The sequence below is a fragment of the Vanessa atalanta genome, chromosome 13, assembly GCF_905147765.1.
Source record: "Vanessa atalanta chromosome 13, ilVanAtal1.2, whole genome shotgun sequence".
In the NCBI taxonomy this organism is placed as follows: domain Eukaryota; kingdom Metazoa; phylum Arthropoda; class Insecta; order Lepidoptera; family Nymphalidae; genus Vanessa; species Vanessa atalanta.
This window is the reverse complement of record NC_061883.1, coordinates 7,864,339-7,881,286: the sequence shown is the minus strand read 5'-3', so window position 1 is coordinate 7,881,286 and position 16,948 is coordinate 7,864,339. Positions and strand designations below refer to the sequence as shown.

The 16,948-nt window shown below is 31.2% G+C and overlaps 2 protein-coding genes across 4 annotated transcripts in view; both read right to left on the bottom strand.

Annotated features, from left to right (window-relative positions):
* The window catches only part of LOC125068445 (integrin alpha-PS1), a 64,200-nt gene extending 59,014 nt beyond the window's left edge, over positions 1 to 5,186 (bottom strand). For both annotated transcript variants that reach the window (XM_047677560.1, XM_047677561.1), the window contains exon 1: positions 4,752 to 5,186. In XM_047677560.1, coding sequence (XP_047533516.1) covers positions 4,752 to 4,927 — 176 coding nt within the window. In that variant the 5' untranslated portion in view covers positions 4,928 to 5,186. The remainder of the gene's footprint in view (positions 1 to 4,751) is intronic.
* Positions 5,187 to 6,865: 1,679 nt separating this feature from the next.
* LOC125068446 lies at positions 6,866 to 16,455 on the bottom strand. Of its 2 annotated transcripts, XM_047677562.1 has the most exons (8): positions 16,294 to 16,455; positions 14,630 to 14,801; positions 13,323 to 13,412; positions 10,766 to 10,975; positions 8,817 to 9,086; positions 8,385 to 8,727; positions 8,047 to 8,303; positions 6,866 to 7,766 (listed from the first exon to the last, which is right to left on the bottom strand). In XM_047677562.1, the coding sequence occupies exons 2-8, from the start codon at positions 14,777 to 14,779 to the stop codon at positions 7,434 to 7,436; spliced, it is 1,653 nt and encodes a 550-aa protein (XP_047533518.1). In that variant the 5' UTR covers positions 14,780 to 14,801; positions 16,294 to 16,455; the 3' UTR covers positions 6,866 to 7,433. The 2 variants fall into 2 exon arrangements, with proteins under 2 accessions (XP_047533518.1, XP_047533519.1); XM_047677563.1 differs by lacking the exons at positions 13,323 to 13,412; positions 14,630 to 14,801; positions 16,294 to 16,455 and adding an exon at positions 11,085 to 11,238.
* Between the last annotated feature and the right edge of the window lie 493 nt (positions 16,456 to 16,948).

Genomic DNA, 16,948 nt, shown 5'->3' with positions numbered 1-16,948 from the left:
AAATAAAACGACAACGCGAAGACCTGCTACAAAAAATAAACTAATAAAACCAACGATGTTCGGAGCGAGTGCGACGGACCGAAAATTTTACTCTTTTATCTTTTGGCCGTGATTTTTTAACAAGTTACTTGAATTATTAACAAACATTACGATTGGTATATCTGCGATATTACAATATTGATTAACAGAAATTCTATTTTTGTACCAAAAATATTGTAACACCTTTGTATGCACATCATTTCATTTTTTAATTATTTTCGTACTTCTATCTAGACTAATATTATAAAGAGGAAAAAAATGATTTTAATTGATAAACTCTGAAATAACGGCATCTATTTAATAATTAATCATTTCACCAATACGTCACCTTATTTTATTTCAGTAATTATACCTAACACCTAAACCTCCCCGCCCCGCATATGTATAATATGTACGTATAATATGAAAATAAATATTATATCTCTTTATCAATGTATGCATCTGTGATTTGTCAAAAAACAAAATGGCGATCGGCGGAAGATTATTGACAGCTATGTAGAGCATGAGCAGATGTGGTGCGAATTGGGTTACACAGATATGATAACGTTATTTACCAGCGATATTTCTATCCCATGGATAACGAGCTATTTGCAATACGATCACATACTCGTATTCATTTTTACGGGTATTCATGGGTTTCGTATTTAGTTTAAGGGTGATGTATGAAATGCTATTTTGGGCACCTTAGCACATACCTAGGTTTTAAAAAAAGAAGCTTTTGGCAAAATATAATTATATATATAGACTATAGAATATAATAAGACCTTTATTTTTCTTTAAATACATGTAGCGATGACTAATAATTATAGAAAACCATTTTTATCAAGTCCTCTATACTTTTTTCAGATGCATCAGCAAACCTAAAAGGCACGCCTGACGTTGATGTAGATAATATTAAAAAGGAATCAATATGTGTCGCGCGAGACGACAACATTGATACAAACTATGTAATAATCATTTCACGATTGATTTATTAAACAGGCATCGGTCTGTAGATTGAGCGCATTCTGCATACTAACGTTCTGAGTCAATAGGTCGATTTCAATGGAAATAAAATACCGCTGCGTGTTAAATTATATAAAATAAAAACTAATAACTGGAAATTTCCATCATAAATTATATTTTATTTATTAATTATATTCTTACCACTCAAACATTATTAAATTATTGTCTGTGGTGTTATTTATTGTTAAAAAATAAAGTGCTAATAAATAACAGCTATATTGATATTAAATTCCGGTTGATAGTGCTAACTAGTTTCATTACAGTCAGAGGAACCTAAAACAAGTTAAGCCGAGCGCCTAGGAGCCGTAGGCGGATCCAGTTATCCCTAATTTAAACATCGCTCTTGAACTAATACTTTCAATATATATTACTGTTAAATATCCGTTATCTGCTCAATACTGCCTGTATTTAGGACAGATAGTAAAAACGCATTGGGAATACTTTTTTACTGAATTATTTTAATAAAAATTTTGTACATACATTGATTTTTGTTGAAAATCAACTGTGACATTAATTTCAAAAACATGACTTACAAATCACTTTTCTTTATTTTAAAAAATATACTTAATTTTAACAACGTTCTCTTGAGTTATTTTAGCTCTAAAGGCTAGGTGGGTTTATTTAACTATGCATTCAGTGAATCGTGTCGACTCCTTCATTGAATTCGTCGCGTAAATTATAGGGTCCTAAGAACATTCGTTCACGACAGAGTACGTCCCGCTGGGCATGACGTGTGAACATTTTAATTGGAAAGAATCACTCATTGGGGGACAACCCTAAAACCAGAAATAAACTTATTGTATACTACAAAAAGTGTGGCGTATTTACGTAAACGGAATCTTTGTTTCTGATATATTTCTTATTATATTTTATATGTATAATATTTGTGTTTATAAATATATTTTCTTTAATGTGCTCAAGAGTGAAAGATAATATCCTAAGGACCACGAGTTTCTTAACATTATAAAGTTGCATCTTTTTAAACAAATGAAACTCGAGTTGTTCGTTGTAAAAAATTGCTTGTAACGGAACATACGAATATAGGCATATACGTTCCACAAACGATTTTACGAGCCCGTCAATTTTTAAGAAATCGCTTTATTTGTGAACAAACTCATAGTAGGCAGCACTCCCACATGCGTCTTAGGAGTTTTTTAACATGTGTCGAATATAAAACACGCCAGATACTGTTATATTTTTTATTTTTTTGTTTATAAGTATATGTTTATTGAATATTTTTAAATTTGTTTCAAAATTAAGTTAAAATAAAAATTAAGGTAACATAGAAAATACAAGGCACAGATTATAAAAAATCTATGATTGACTCGTTCTAACATTACAGTGACAAATCAAAACCTTATCAAAACTCTTTACAGACGTTTACATAGTGTCACCATATCATTCGTTTATTTACTGAAAGATTGTGACTGACATAATGACAGCTACGTCCTATGAGACCTTATACATTGACGCCATCATTACACATTGTATAAAAAAGGTGTAAATTTTTCTAAAAGAGTAATTTGTCGACCAGACTGCCCTTAAACATTATTTGAAGTTACAAATAAAAATTGTATTCTAATTGTATTGTAGGTATTTTATTCGGCGTTCTCTATATCGTAAATTAAATCGGTTGACACTTTGCTTCCGTTAATTATTTATTGTTATCAATTTCAGAACGGTAAAAATAAGAATTATATAAAATTCAATCCATTATGACTATTACTTACGGTCGTTTTACATAATATTGACAAACAGTATTGTCCGTACCACCCAGACGGTGAAAACCATTGGATGCTTTCCAACACACTAGTCGTCTATTTATCTTAAGAAACGGTAAGTTGTCTAGCACTGAACGTGATTCACCCCACAAACAAGACTATAAAATAATATTTACATTAATATTATAATTCGATGTATAGTGTGTATTATCGTAAATATCGTATAAAACTAACATATTGAATAAATATAACTTCGTAAAAATGAATAAATAAATTATGTACTTTATGTAACTGAAATTAAATTTGTTCTTTATAATAGATATTTAAGTATAAGTATGTAACTTATACACATTTTTCAATGTTTTTTTTTGTATATCAGATATAAAATTGTCGCAGAATGCGTGCATCATTTACCTAGTTTACTTAAATATTTTACGTGTTAAAATTTAAAAAAAGTTAGTTACGCATTGTAAATTTTAAAATTAAGTTAAATTTTAAATTAAGTTATAATTAAACGGTCATTCATTCTGTCATCTTGAAATAATTCCTCTTTTTAGTATAAAAAAAAATTGCTCATGTATCCTCGTAATGAAGGAGTTAGAAGTGCGTTTATTTATTTTAAAGTCTCGTAAGACCAGATTCGTTTTCGCTCAAGATAAATATTTAAACGTATTTCGAGCCCTAGTAATATATGATAGAAAATATTCTCAAATGTCTCGCTTACTTAGATGTCGTCTTTCTTAAAAACTAATGGGTTGCTCTACATTTCTTCTGCAATATTTGTGTCAGAAAACTGTCGAGTGCGACATTAAAATAATTTATTTAGAGGCATAAAGACCTATTTTCTAGTTCAATTTGATGCCAAGTGCACCACGCCAACTCCGACTGAAAAGATTACAGCATTCCGATGCCAATAAACTGTACACATTTTTAATAATTATCTCTATTAATTACATAGTTTAAATTATAAATAGCCTTTTTCTCTTACTTGACAATCGGAATCGCTGAACCATAAATATGAAAATTTAACTTTTGAATATAAGAAATATGCACGATAAATGTATAAAATTTTACAAGTTAATTTAATTTGTATTGAATCCTTGAACATATTCTGCATCTTGTAGGTATATTTGATTTGACATACATAATACATATGTTTGTATAGAAAACTCATTTTTTAATTTTATAATTATTTTTGTTAAACCATTAAATATAAACTCAAATAGTTGGTCATGTTAAAAGAATTAATATATAGGCTTAATATTCTTATATTTATTTTACAATATGTTTTTAATAGTAACGAATTAATTTTAATACAGCAATAATATCAATTATTAATATACCGCAGAAAAAAAAATAGTTTTTATTGATCAATAAATAATTCACAATTATTAGCTCTCTATCTATATTTAAATACTTTCTGACTTCTGTTAACACATTCTAAGTTTAACTTTCACTTGCGTAAATGTTACTTATGCAATCTTTGAAGATAAGATAGCGAAGGGTTGCTAACCTTAGAGCCGTTGTATTGAACTCATTTAGTTAATTAGATGTAGACCTAGTGCAACTAGTGCTGCGGCTAATAGCCTAGCGGAACGCAAAACTCATTAAATTGTATTTATATGCGACACAATCTTCAAGAGAATATTTTTTAAAACATTTTTTATTTTTATAAATAATATATTTATTTCAACTGTTATAAAAACATATGATTAATTATTGAAATGTAAGAAAAACTACTTTACGGAATAATATTTACAAAATTAACATATTTTAATTTAACATACGGACTCTTCGAACGTATCGACAACTCTATATTCTGATAACGGCAAAGTCCGATAGGCCGATATCAAACTTAAAAGATATTGGACTTATTGTATTAGCATTCACAGAAACTGAGAAACGATATCGAACACATGTAAGGAAGCGACCTTCACACATGACATCATTGTAACTTATTATTCAAGATTAAGTTTCTATACTCACCAACTTTTTGTTTTGTTATTAACGTCGATGGTGAGATGTTCAGCGACAGAAAATCCAAAATACGAGCCGGGCTCGCCAAACTTTATCACAGGAATCCTCGGTTCTAAGTTGAAACTTGTGACACAATGTAATATGCACAATAATAAAACACTGCTTCTAGTATTTTTTGTAGCCATTGTTGCGTTCGTAATTTTATCGTATTGTAAATCGAGTTATCGCACCAATTCACAATCTACCAGTTATTATTTGGAACATCGCGATTTTCGTACAAACACGGTACGCCGAACGGGCGATGAGACCCCCAGCGTGTTGGCCGTTCGCCGGTCGAATATTCCCGCTTAACTTAACTCGTATTTCTGTTGACTCTACGTAGACATAACAAGGCCTACACTACGTTAATACGTATACTACGCGCGGACCGAACGTCATCCACTGGAGGCAACTGAACTCATAAAACTGTGTAGGTTACAGAGTTCAGCGCCATCTATTGCCGACAGAGAAATCACTCAGTCATAAGTAGACTGACATCTATACGGTGAGTTCGACAATAGAGAGTCAGAAATTGGTCGTTCTATTGCTCAATACGTGCGATTTTACATAGATGTCCTATGTAATCGACATACTTTATTATACAGTATAAACTATATGTGATAGATTTTCATTGGTAATTTGGTATACGTTATGAGAAGGTGCCTAAATGAATCCTAATATTCGCAAACTTTTGATTTTCGATACAAATAATAGATGGTTTTAATTGGAAATTATATCAAAATAAAAAATACAAATAAACAATATTTCACAATGAATTATCATCGATCCGGTTCTCGAATAATAATCTATGATATTCACGAAAAACGGCGTAATGTTGACGACAGCTTCGTCGAAATTATAAAAAAAAAAATTTAGAAGTTAAATTCAAGTAATTAATTAGAAGTGGAACATTGTTTTATTAAAAATAAATATATATTCATCTAGGACTGTTCACAATCAGCAAATCGCAAGAAAATCTGAAATCTAAGATTTGTTTATACTTATTCCTTCTTTGATTCGAAAACGCAATACATAGGTATAATGTTTGTACAGACACAGTCAGTCAAACAATTTCAATCGTTATTTTTGTCAAAATAAAGACAAAAAAATAATAATCAAAATTTAAACATTTCTAGCATCGTTTGCTAGTGATGGGAAACAGAAAATAATTAATAGTCCAAAAAATAAAGTTTTTAAATACTTGTAACTGTGACGAGAGAGTGTGGGAGTATTGTGTGTGAAATTCTTTATCTAGACATATGAAACATTGGGTAGATATGCGACGGTGGGTCAATATTCAAGGATCTATTTAATATTACATGGTTATTTTTGGACCTCCCGCCAAATTTAAATAGTTGGTTCAGACCATGAAAGTAAACAACTTTCCCAAAGAAACACGGGTCAAAAAGTGAAAAAAAACATCAGACCTTATACACGAAATCTTTTTTTTTCTAAAAAGATTTATACCAGCTAAAGAGACCCCAACCACTAGCCAAAGAAACTCCAACCAAAAGGACCCCCGTTCGTAACAATAACTTAACAATCTATTTTAATAATGATTTTTTGTAATCGATATTTGTAACAGTTATTCGTGTCCAATCCCATCCGTCCGACCGATGTAACATTTTACAAGCGTCTATTATTTTCAGTGTTCCTATTTAAATTTTACTTTGAAGCAATAAAAAGTCTTAGAAATTTCGGATAACGCTTGAATCTTTAGAGACTTTTGTATATGTATTTTTTTAATATTTATTAAATAATTAAATTATATGTTCGTTATTAAAAGTTATGTCGATCAGAAAAATTTACATCTGTCAAAAAGATCAAGCTAACTTGTATAGGATATAAAAGCAAAGTCTGCATAGGGCTGCAAATCCAATAAAGCGAAATGATTGCCTTATAATCTATAATTTAAAAATATATATATAGTTAGTTAATTTTCATGACTCTGTCACAAGTCTGGCAAATTTTATTAAATTCTAAGAAAATGCCTCTGGGATTGGAGAAGCTCAGTGTACCTAGTAGACTAGCGCCGGCTCTTAAATAGTTTATGTGCATGTTTGGTATAAATAAAATACTACACGTATTATTCATTTGACTTTATTCAAAAAACGCTTTCCGAGACAATCAATAAGAAAATAACAAAAATGATATTGACAAAATAAATGTTATAGGAGCAACATTGAAATTTTTCAAATTTAACATAGATGGGTATAGTCTTTTACTCTACTCTCTCCAAATTAACAATGTCAAAATTAATATCTGGTCATATAAAATGAATAATATTTAATTTAAAAATTTAAACTACCACGAATTCAGGTGTATACATATTTTTTTAGAAATAACAAGTAACATTTCATAGGTACCAATGCTTGTATAGACATTCATTCATAGGAATTACTAAATCTTCGAAGCCATCGATGTCAGCCCATATAACCATTATGCAATACAGCCGAGATAAATCTACAACCGAATTGACCGAAGCAATCGTACAATAACATTCATCTTCTTTTGGTTGTAACTCGTACTAAATCGGTTAATATTTGACGGAACTCTTCACGCCAGGTGGGTATTTTTGGTATTACATTACAATTCTGTGACGCTGGAATACCATCACGCGCATTGCAATACCATTCCGGTCTAGCTGACTGTTTAGGGCAGAGGATGGAAGGTGAGCTCAGTCTGTGAGTGTGCAAACAACAAGTTGAGTTGGGAATCCAAACCAACGTTATACATTTTCAATAATTTGGCGACGGCTTCTCCCGGTTCCTTGCGTACAAGTGCTGTACCAGACACTTTCATGAGGTGTACTTCTGAATCAACTGAACCTCCACCTGTCGTAGCCAGTTTCACGTGACATGTGACATCGACTTGAATATACTTCTCAACGGCTTTTCCTCTCTTTCCTGGCACATCAACGTATTTTGTTCTTTCTTCAATTTGGGGTAAATCGGCGCGAAAAACGCTAGCCTCACCAATCTGACCCTAAAATAAAATAACGAAATTAGTTAAAATTATTTTTAAATAACGAATATTTTTTTATTTTATAATAACAAAGATGAATACATGGCTTCAATCCAAAATGAAATTAGAATTAATGTTCTCCTGCCAAAACAAATATATAAACTGTTCTCAGCTGATAAACGTGTGAGATAAACAGATTTGAGAATTAACACTGCGCATATCCATCACAGAAATCTAATTATACCCTGGCATCTACCCAAAAACATGTAAAATATGCATTTCGAAACTATTTAATACTTACTCCATTTCCTGTGATAGTAAACTTCATATCAGGATGGACAGCACGTGGTTCCATTCCAAGCCCCTCAGGATGGGAGTCGGACCAAAAATAGTTTTCTGGTTCATTCAGGGTATCAGGTTGGAAAGTGATACGTTTCCCATATCCCATGCCAACTGACTGCAATAAAAGGCTGCGGCCTTCGAATAAGAGGCGACGGCTGTTTGCTGGCCTCACTCGGTAATGGAAACCGGGCACAATTCGGGGATCAACGTAAGTACCTTTAAAAAATAAATTCATTTAAATATACATATAACATTCAAAACGGCAAAAAAAGACACATTATTATTTTTTTAACTTACCAATAACGGGATGTTCGTATCTCTCAAGACCTACGACAGAATACTGGCATGGAATGTCATTAATTTCGCAGCCATTCACGGTTATTCTTCTAGATGAAGATTTGATTCCAGATTTAAGCTCGTAACCCTTCTTGAGTTGTTTAATACCAATAGCAACATTAACAATTCTTGAAACAACTGCATTGCCTCTTCCTTTCTTAAGAATTGCAATGCCAGTCACTGGCACCAATTTTGTTATTCCATCGTTTTCATACCATTCCACTTTGCACAACGTACTAATCTTTACTTTCTTTTCAATTGATCCGTCTTCAGCGATTTTTTGCTCAAGCTCAATTTGATTTTTCTATAAAAATAAAAATAAAAAATTAATATACTATTGTTTGCACTCTGATAATCAATCATTAAAGTTTTACTAAAACAAAAAAAAAATACCTGCTGTTGTACTATTTCCAGTATTCCCTGCGGCTCATGGTTAGCATCATAAATAGTAAATTTGTCACCAGCAGAGACTGCTTCGATCTCAAAGACAAATCCTTCTGGCCGAGAGTCAGTCCAAAAGTAATTGTTATTGTCATTCAAAGTTGAATCCACGGGCTCAAATGTCATCCGCCGAGCAAATCCACGTCCGATCGCTTGCAGAGTAAGGGCCTTGCCTCCGAACAAGTATCTTGGCTTCAGTGATAGAGGCTGGGCGTCCAAAGTCTGGAAAATTTAAACAGATGATTTATACATTGCTCCTAAAAAGGGCTGTAAGACTATGTATGTATATTTATTTTATCATAGATATAACAAAACGAATTACTTAAAGAATATCTTGAAGATTTTTCTTCACGAGTATTCAATACACATATAAATATTTAATGTAAATGTTGGGTTAGATGTATAGATACTTAAAGTAATATTAAAAATTCAATCATACGAGTGTTTCCTTTAATTTTATCGGTAAAGTATGAAAAATAATGGCATGAAGCCCTTATGAATGATACTTATGGTTTACCTATAACATGCCGCCAGCCAGAATGTCAGTCTGACCTGTCGGGTGTCAGCGAGCGTTCTTGAAGATTGTTTTGTGAGCGCCTCACTGGGCGTAGGTCTGAAAAACTGGACGATCCACATACCATCGCCTACAACGGCACACAACCAGTGGCAAACACGCGCAAGTTAACAGTGTTGGTCGTTGATGATATTTTCATTCTGTAAATTTCAGCAACGGACACTGCTACTCACTGTCTAACACCCCGCTAACCTAATGTAACCCAATTTACTTGAACTGCTGAAATGAGCTAGTAGTTTAATTTAATTGAATTCGGACAAACAATAAAATTTGTTTTAAATATAAATACAAACGTTATATGCCACTACAACAGCATCTTTTAACATTTTCTTTTTGTAAGGTTGACACAATAAAATTAATTTTGAAAAACACTGAAATGTTAAATAAATGATTCATTGATATATATTGGTAACGTAAGAAAATTATCTTAAAAATAAAAGCAAAGAGATCAATTTGAAAATCGAAAAATTCGTACATGACAACCTTACTTTATATTGTGTAACAAAGATTCAAAATTAAACAGTATACTAATATATTCGTTTGTGATCATATGATGTAAAACTTTGCGCAAATTCTTAATATATTATTGTATTTTCCGTTATAATTATTTACGTATATATTTAATAATAACGGTTCAATACACTTTGAATTGTCGCTTCGTTCATGAATATTATTGCAAGTTTTTATCTGAAAACAAACTCACCATCCAGCTGATTTCTGAAAAAAATAGTCTTGCAAAAACATTCTACATATAATCACAAAAAAAAAACAATTAATATTTACAACATGAATAACGTCAATAAAATAATAAAAACAGATTCTCACATCGTAAAAATTATGAAAAATCATTAAAATCCATGAACCACAATGTTCTGTTAAAAGATAGCCGTCTAATAAAGTCCTGAATTCAATTTAAGTAGATTCTAATTTTAAACTAGCCATTTCTTTCGTAATTCAGTAAATAATTTTGCCCTTGATAATATGGATCTTCTGAGTTTTCCTGATGGTTTCGAGTCGATAAGCATCACAATGATGGTACAAAAGCTGAATCTTATAAACTATCGACGAATCGATGAATCAAGCCACATTGAACGAAAGAGGTTTAAGACTCGTTGCTATGAAATATGCAAGAAAATATTATAGATTTCTCAGTATATATTATTCTTGAAAATATAAAATGAAATGTGGAAGATTGCTATTCTTATTACTATGAATAGAGCAATCATCAACACTTCTCATTTAAATCTTATTCAAAGCGACGAATTCTTAACCAGGCAACGATTTGTGATGAGCATTCAAAAAAGTTTATCGATATTTCTAGTCTCACCTGCATGGGTCTAATTTTGTATCTGAAGCCGGTTCTGACTCGGGCATCGATGTAGACTCCTATGACCGGCATTTCATGGGCTGCCGGAGCAGGTACTCGGTAAACGGCGGGAACATCTCCAAGTGTACTAGCATCCAACAGAACCTCCTTTTCATAAGCACTCTCTGACCATAAAGACCACGAAGGCTTCGTTGCTTGTTCAGTTTGATCCTATAAAGACAAGCAATGAGAAATATTTAACAATTTATTTGCGGTAAAAACAATTTATCTAATAATGTGGAAAATGTTCTTATTTTATGAGGAAAATCCTTAATTTTACCTCAATATAGTCTATACCGAAACACTTGCAGCAGATGCAGTCATATTCGTTGCAGTTTAAGGTTGTAAGCATTGTTTGTTTTAAATTGATTTTGGTCAATTATAATAAGTGACTATTCTGCTAGCCGCTCCCAAAGAGAATAAAGCAAGTTAATTATATCCTCTCCTATACCTATGTCTAGTAAACGTAACTTGGCACAGAATGTTATAGTACAACACAATGTTTGAGAAAAAACTTGGCAAGTCAAATTAAAAAAATAAATTGCAGCATATTTTACAAAAGAACAGCGTAACTTAGTGGCCAAAAAGTGACAATTATTTCAAATTTTAATAATTATAAGTGCATTATGTAATAAAAAAATTGCAATATTTCGTTATTAGTTACGTACACATAGTTTTATAATTTGGTATAAATTGAATAAAGCAGTATCTATTAGCTGTATAGGTGTATATATGGATCTGAACACATTTATACTTGAATTGCCATGAAACAAAATGAAAGTCATTGTTAATATAATTTCAATTGTAAATAAAAGCCTTTTGTTACTCCTTAACTCTAATGTTTGCTCTCTACTTTACTCTTCTCGTGTTAATTAACTTGTTGGACAAATATAGTTAAATAAAATCGATTTTTGCTTCGATGGAATCTACATTTTGAATAATCAAAGCTGATGATTCGAACATATAACAATCTATTTAAAATATATATTTGATTTGATTAATTATTATCAAGTGTTTCGTAAAGGCCATTCGTTAATGATTTGTAGGTGCTCATTCAGTTTGACATTGCAAATTGAAAAAACAACTATAATAACTATTTGCGCATCTAAGTAATCGACCTCAATTGAGTCAATTGCTGCGATTTATCTCGACCAAAGTCCATCTGAAAGAATGTTCGGTCTATTTTTATGTTTCCAGTCATAATAGTTTTCAGGCGCGTATGTTAACTAACATAACCCACGCAAGTGCTCGTGAATACTAAAAAAAAACACAGTGCCGCTATCCTTGATATATGACTGTTCAACGTGTAAATAGACAAAAAATTATATAATATAAAGATAAAACATTACAAAAAATTATTAAACGATATCGGAAAAATAGTTTGATTTATATTATCTTATTGTTGATACTACTACTAAGGAAAAAATTATTTTGATTTTAGGATCGTTAAAAAAATTGTTTATGAAACAATATAAAATTATTGTTTTGTTTTTTTTTTTTTAAACAAGTACAATAACAAACTTGACTTGCTTTGTCTCATACTTTAAATTATAATCTACCTCATAAAAAAAAAAACAATTAAAATCAGTTATGTAACTATCGGCAGCGAGTACCTTATTACCTATTATAAGCACATGACAATTCCAGTAGTTACTACGCTTATTGCAATAATAAAAAAAAAGTTATTCCGAGATTACTTTTTAATTGTAATCTATTCTTTGAAAATGAATCATAAAATCGGTTTATAAGGGACAAAGAGACAGGCAGAAAAAAAAAAAACAAAACAAATAATACCTAATTTAAGGAAGCTTTTTGAAGTCGGCTTAAAACTGAAGCAGGAATTGCTTTGTATATCTAAATAAAGAAATACATTGAAGCAGATACAAGACTAACTTTAGATTAGTTTATGGTATTGACCTTACTCTGTGAATAATAGGGCAGTGAAGCGCAACAAATTCTGTATCAATAAGAAGCCAAGCATTGGAAAACGTCTGGATGAAAATAGCATATAATCAAATGAATGTACTTAGCGGCTTATATTACCTAAACAATTCTCTGGACTCTTACGTAAATAAAAACGTAACTTAAAATCAATGGGTGCGGCTGTTCATATTTTTTACATAATATATAAATATCTTATAAAAACTGCTCTTTAAACAAAGTGAAGCGAAATTATTTGAAAATATGAACAAGAAACTCGCGTTACTATTGACCAGGAAAATTGAGGATATAATGTATATTTTATACAAACTAGGCAAGTTTGTATAAAATAAACGCTGGGTATCGTTTTTAGAATTAGTTTGAATCTAGTTTACTTTATATGAACAAAATATCTTAGCGATGAAACACATGGTAAACAACAGAAGAAAAAAAACTAGAACTATAAATCTCAAAATATTTGAAGATCGGACCGGAAAACTGTAAATAATCGTTTTCTTAATTTTGTATAAAAAAATTCGTTCGAATATTCGACTCTTAAAATTTATTACAATCATCTAAAATCTTAAATAATACTTACATGGGTATCCAATTCTGGAAAGGCTTCCTCGCCATCGCTTTCATATTCACAAGAATTCGGTATACAGTTTTTTGGTGTACCTTCCGGCTCCTAGAGAATAAAAATCATATTTTATAGGGAACTCGATTAACTTTGATGTTTGAAAATCACTTATCGTTACTAGATGACCTAATTCATATACGGATAACGAACAATCTTGGTTTAGTGATAAATGAAGTAGTAAAGATGTCATGTCATGAGGTGAATCTGAGCTAATCTTCGCAGATAACGGTCATTTACGATATCAAAAGGAGGTCAGATAAAATAAAAACAATAGCCCTGGACTCAGTTAAAAGGAGACATTTTATGAATTCTAGTAATGTGACAAAAATAGTTTCGATTTCCGTATTCAATATTCCATTATATTCGATATCTCTGGCACATGAAGGGCAAGTACGAGGTCAGTATGGCCTTAATGTATTTGCTCAGCTTGACATAACTGTTAAAAATTATCTTACGTTTCAATTTAACATTTAATCTCTTAGCTATTTTAATTAAATTTCCTTGCGCCCAAAACACATTTTTTTAACAATAGAATAACGATATAAAAAATACTTTATATAAATACTATAAAACACAGTTTCACAAACATGTTTTACAGTTTTTACATTTTTTTTTATTGTTTGTATATTTTTCTGTACCGTTCTACTGGTATAATTAATTACTGATAGCATTTTAATCAATCTTTCTTGTCTTTTCTTTACATTCTCCTTTATTATTCTTCATCTGATCGTTCACATCCATCTCTCTTATATCCGTCCTCACGCACTCCATCCAAGTCTTCTTAGGTCGTACTCTCCACCCTTCCCCCTCTCTCCCTCTACGCTCATGCTCATCACTCTTTCAATCAACAATCAATTTTACAACGTCTAAAGTAATTATTACTGCTACCTTCTCTCATTAACATAAGCGGTATTACATTAATACGTGTATATTTTCTGATTGAATAGATAATTATATTCGTTGATAATAAATATTAAATTATGTTAAAACACGTTTCTGATCTTCCTTTTCTTAAACCGAATCTTATTGAATATTTTACATTAGAATACGAATATAATTACCGTTATATCATCGTCTAATAATTTACTTCCTAAAACTATTAATAATAAGTTTTAGAACATTATAATTTGTTTTAAATCTATAGCTTTTCAAAACAAAAGTGAAATTAAATAACGTGGTACAAAATATACAATTGACAATCAATGAAAAGCCTTATAGGTACTTTGTCAAATGATTCTGTGACAATTTTTTGAAAGTATTTGTACCTGAGCTGAAGGTAAAGTCTCGACCAACGCTTGTTCCTCGTCCAAAGCGGTAGAAGTACCAGCGAGACGGGCGCGGGTAAGATTCCAGAGGCGACGCAACGCTAACGGGGTTTCCTCAACTTGTAATTCCATTGCTGGGCTGGACATCATCTTGGTTGCTTAATTGATCTACCTGACAATGGAAATATTAACCTTTAAACTTTCGTTTGTTGGATACCACGTATTATAGAATTAATTAAGGAAATAGTACAAAACTCATGCTTAAATAATTAAAAAAAACTTATCTAATTAATGTAAACTCATTAAAAGAGTAATGACAAAACAATCGAATTATTTACGATTTCCTTGACATTTTTATTGTAAAATGTTAAAGTTAATTCAACTTTAACATTTTTTTTTACTGATTATAAAAAATATAATTATTAACAAATTGATTGTTTAATATTGGTATCGATAATATTAATGAAGTATCCGTCATGTTCATTGAATGGATTACGACGGATGTTCCGTTGTTTTTTTTAGATATTTTTAATTGTAATAGAATTTCATGGAAAAATACAAAATCCTTATTTCATTTCTTTAAGAGGTTTTTTGTGGAAAGGGGATTTAAGTACACTTCCCAGAATTTTAGCTGTTGTGAAATATGAATGAGGAAGCTATATTCGTGTAGATAACGAAATACATTTAGAATATGTATATACAAAATTGTAACGCGGTCATGTCCAAACAAGTAATATCTATGGAAAGTTTTCGGAAATAGATGGAAGTTGGTATGGGATATTTTCCCAGAAGAACTCTTGAGTCAATATTGAGGAAGCGTATTAATTACCTCAGCTAATTAATATGCTTGGTAAAAATGGAATATATCAGGATATTCATTGAGTCATAAACATCGCTCCGATATATTAGGATTTCCAAATGCATATTAATAGCATTAACATTTACTGAATAATCAATCAGTTAGTTTGTGACAACACAATCTTTACTCAAGGGTAAATCATATTTAAACAGCTGCACGAAGTGTCTTTCAGTTCCGAACAAATGGAAACTTGTTCGGGTTCGATACCTGTTGAAAGCAACATATCCTTTTCGATGACAAAACTTGTTTTATCACTATGCAGCCGACAAAAAAATTTTTAGATTGTATAGATACCACACAGAAACAGGTCAGGCCTTTTACGGTATTTTTCTGAAATACGATTAGACCCTTTTTCTGACGAAAGAACGTATAAACCTGATATTTTTATACCTTTTTTGGTTTAAATAACTTTAATAAAAATACAGTACAAAATGTAAATATAATTTTAGTAACCGTATATTTTTAATTCATTTAAGTTTTTATTCCGTGCAATTTAATTGATTCGTTGTAGTTCAGTTAAACTGTAGGCGGTTTCTAAATCTATTTATACACAATAATAAACGTGAGAAAGTAAATGCTTCCACCAATAGCTACGAGTCACACGGGCGGCCAAGAGAAAGCGCTTGCTTGCTTATGCATCTATGTCAGCCATTAGCTGCGCTTGCCTCAGTGTAACTTGATTTACCAGAATATTCTGTATACATTCTTACCGTTGAAACGCATTCAAATATATTTTTTACATTTTTCTATTATTGAATTTTTCATGCATTTATATTAATCTTAATCTATCATTATAAGTTCTTACCTCGAGGAAATCAAAATTCAGATAAATACTCTCGATGTATAGAATCGAAACAGGGTTCAATATAAATATCTGTAATACAAAATACTGTCACAAATGCGCACGTTTCACAAGGTGAGACTCAGCAAACGTATAGAAGCGCAGTTTGAACACGACTGAGGGTTAACGCAACGAGTGAGGTATTTTAAACTTGAGTAATCGGTCCTCCCCAGCCTGAGTGTGAAGAGGACAGAGCTATATACATAAAAGAGAGGGACAACGTAGCACGCAGGGTCCGCGTGCTCCACCAGACACTAACACACACAGATAGAGAGAAGTTACGCATGCGTTCCAACTTCCAGCTATTGATACGTCTCAAAACGTCGAGGTCGACGTCACTGTCCTCCTTTCAGTGCGAAGTTCAGACGAGGGTGCTCGGAACGAATTTGTTTGTTTCTTAATTTACAGGATATTGATAATTTTACATGTGCTTAGTTATGTTCGTTATACTAAATCATGAAAATATAGTAATTATGATAAAAAATTAGAGCATATAAATTCGTCCCAAGACATTTTATTCACTGCTAAATTGATCTATATTATTTTTAAGAAATATCCTTAACACAATTTGGATAATTTGAATTTTCATTTAAATAATAACAAAGGTGCCTTAAAGATA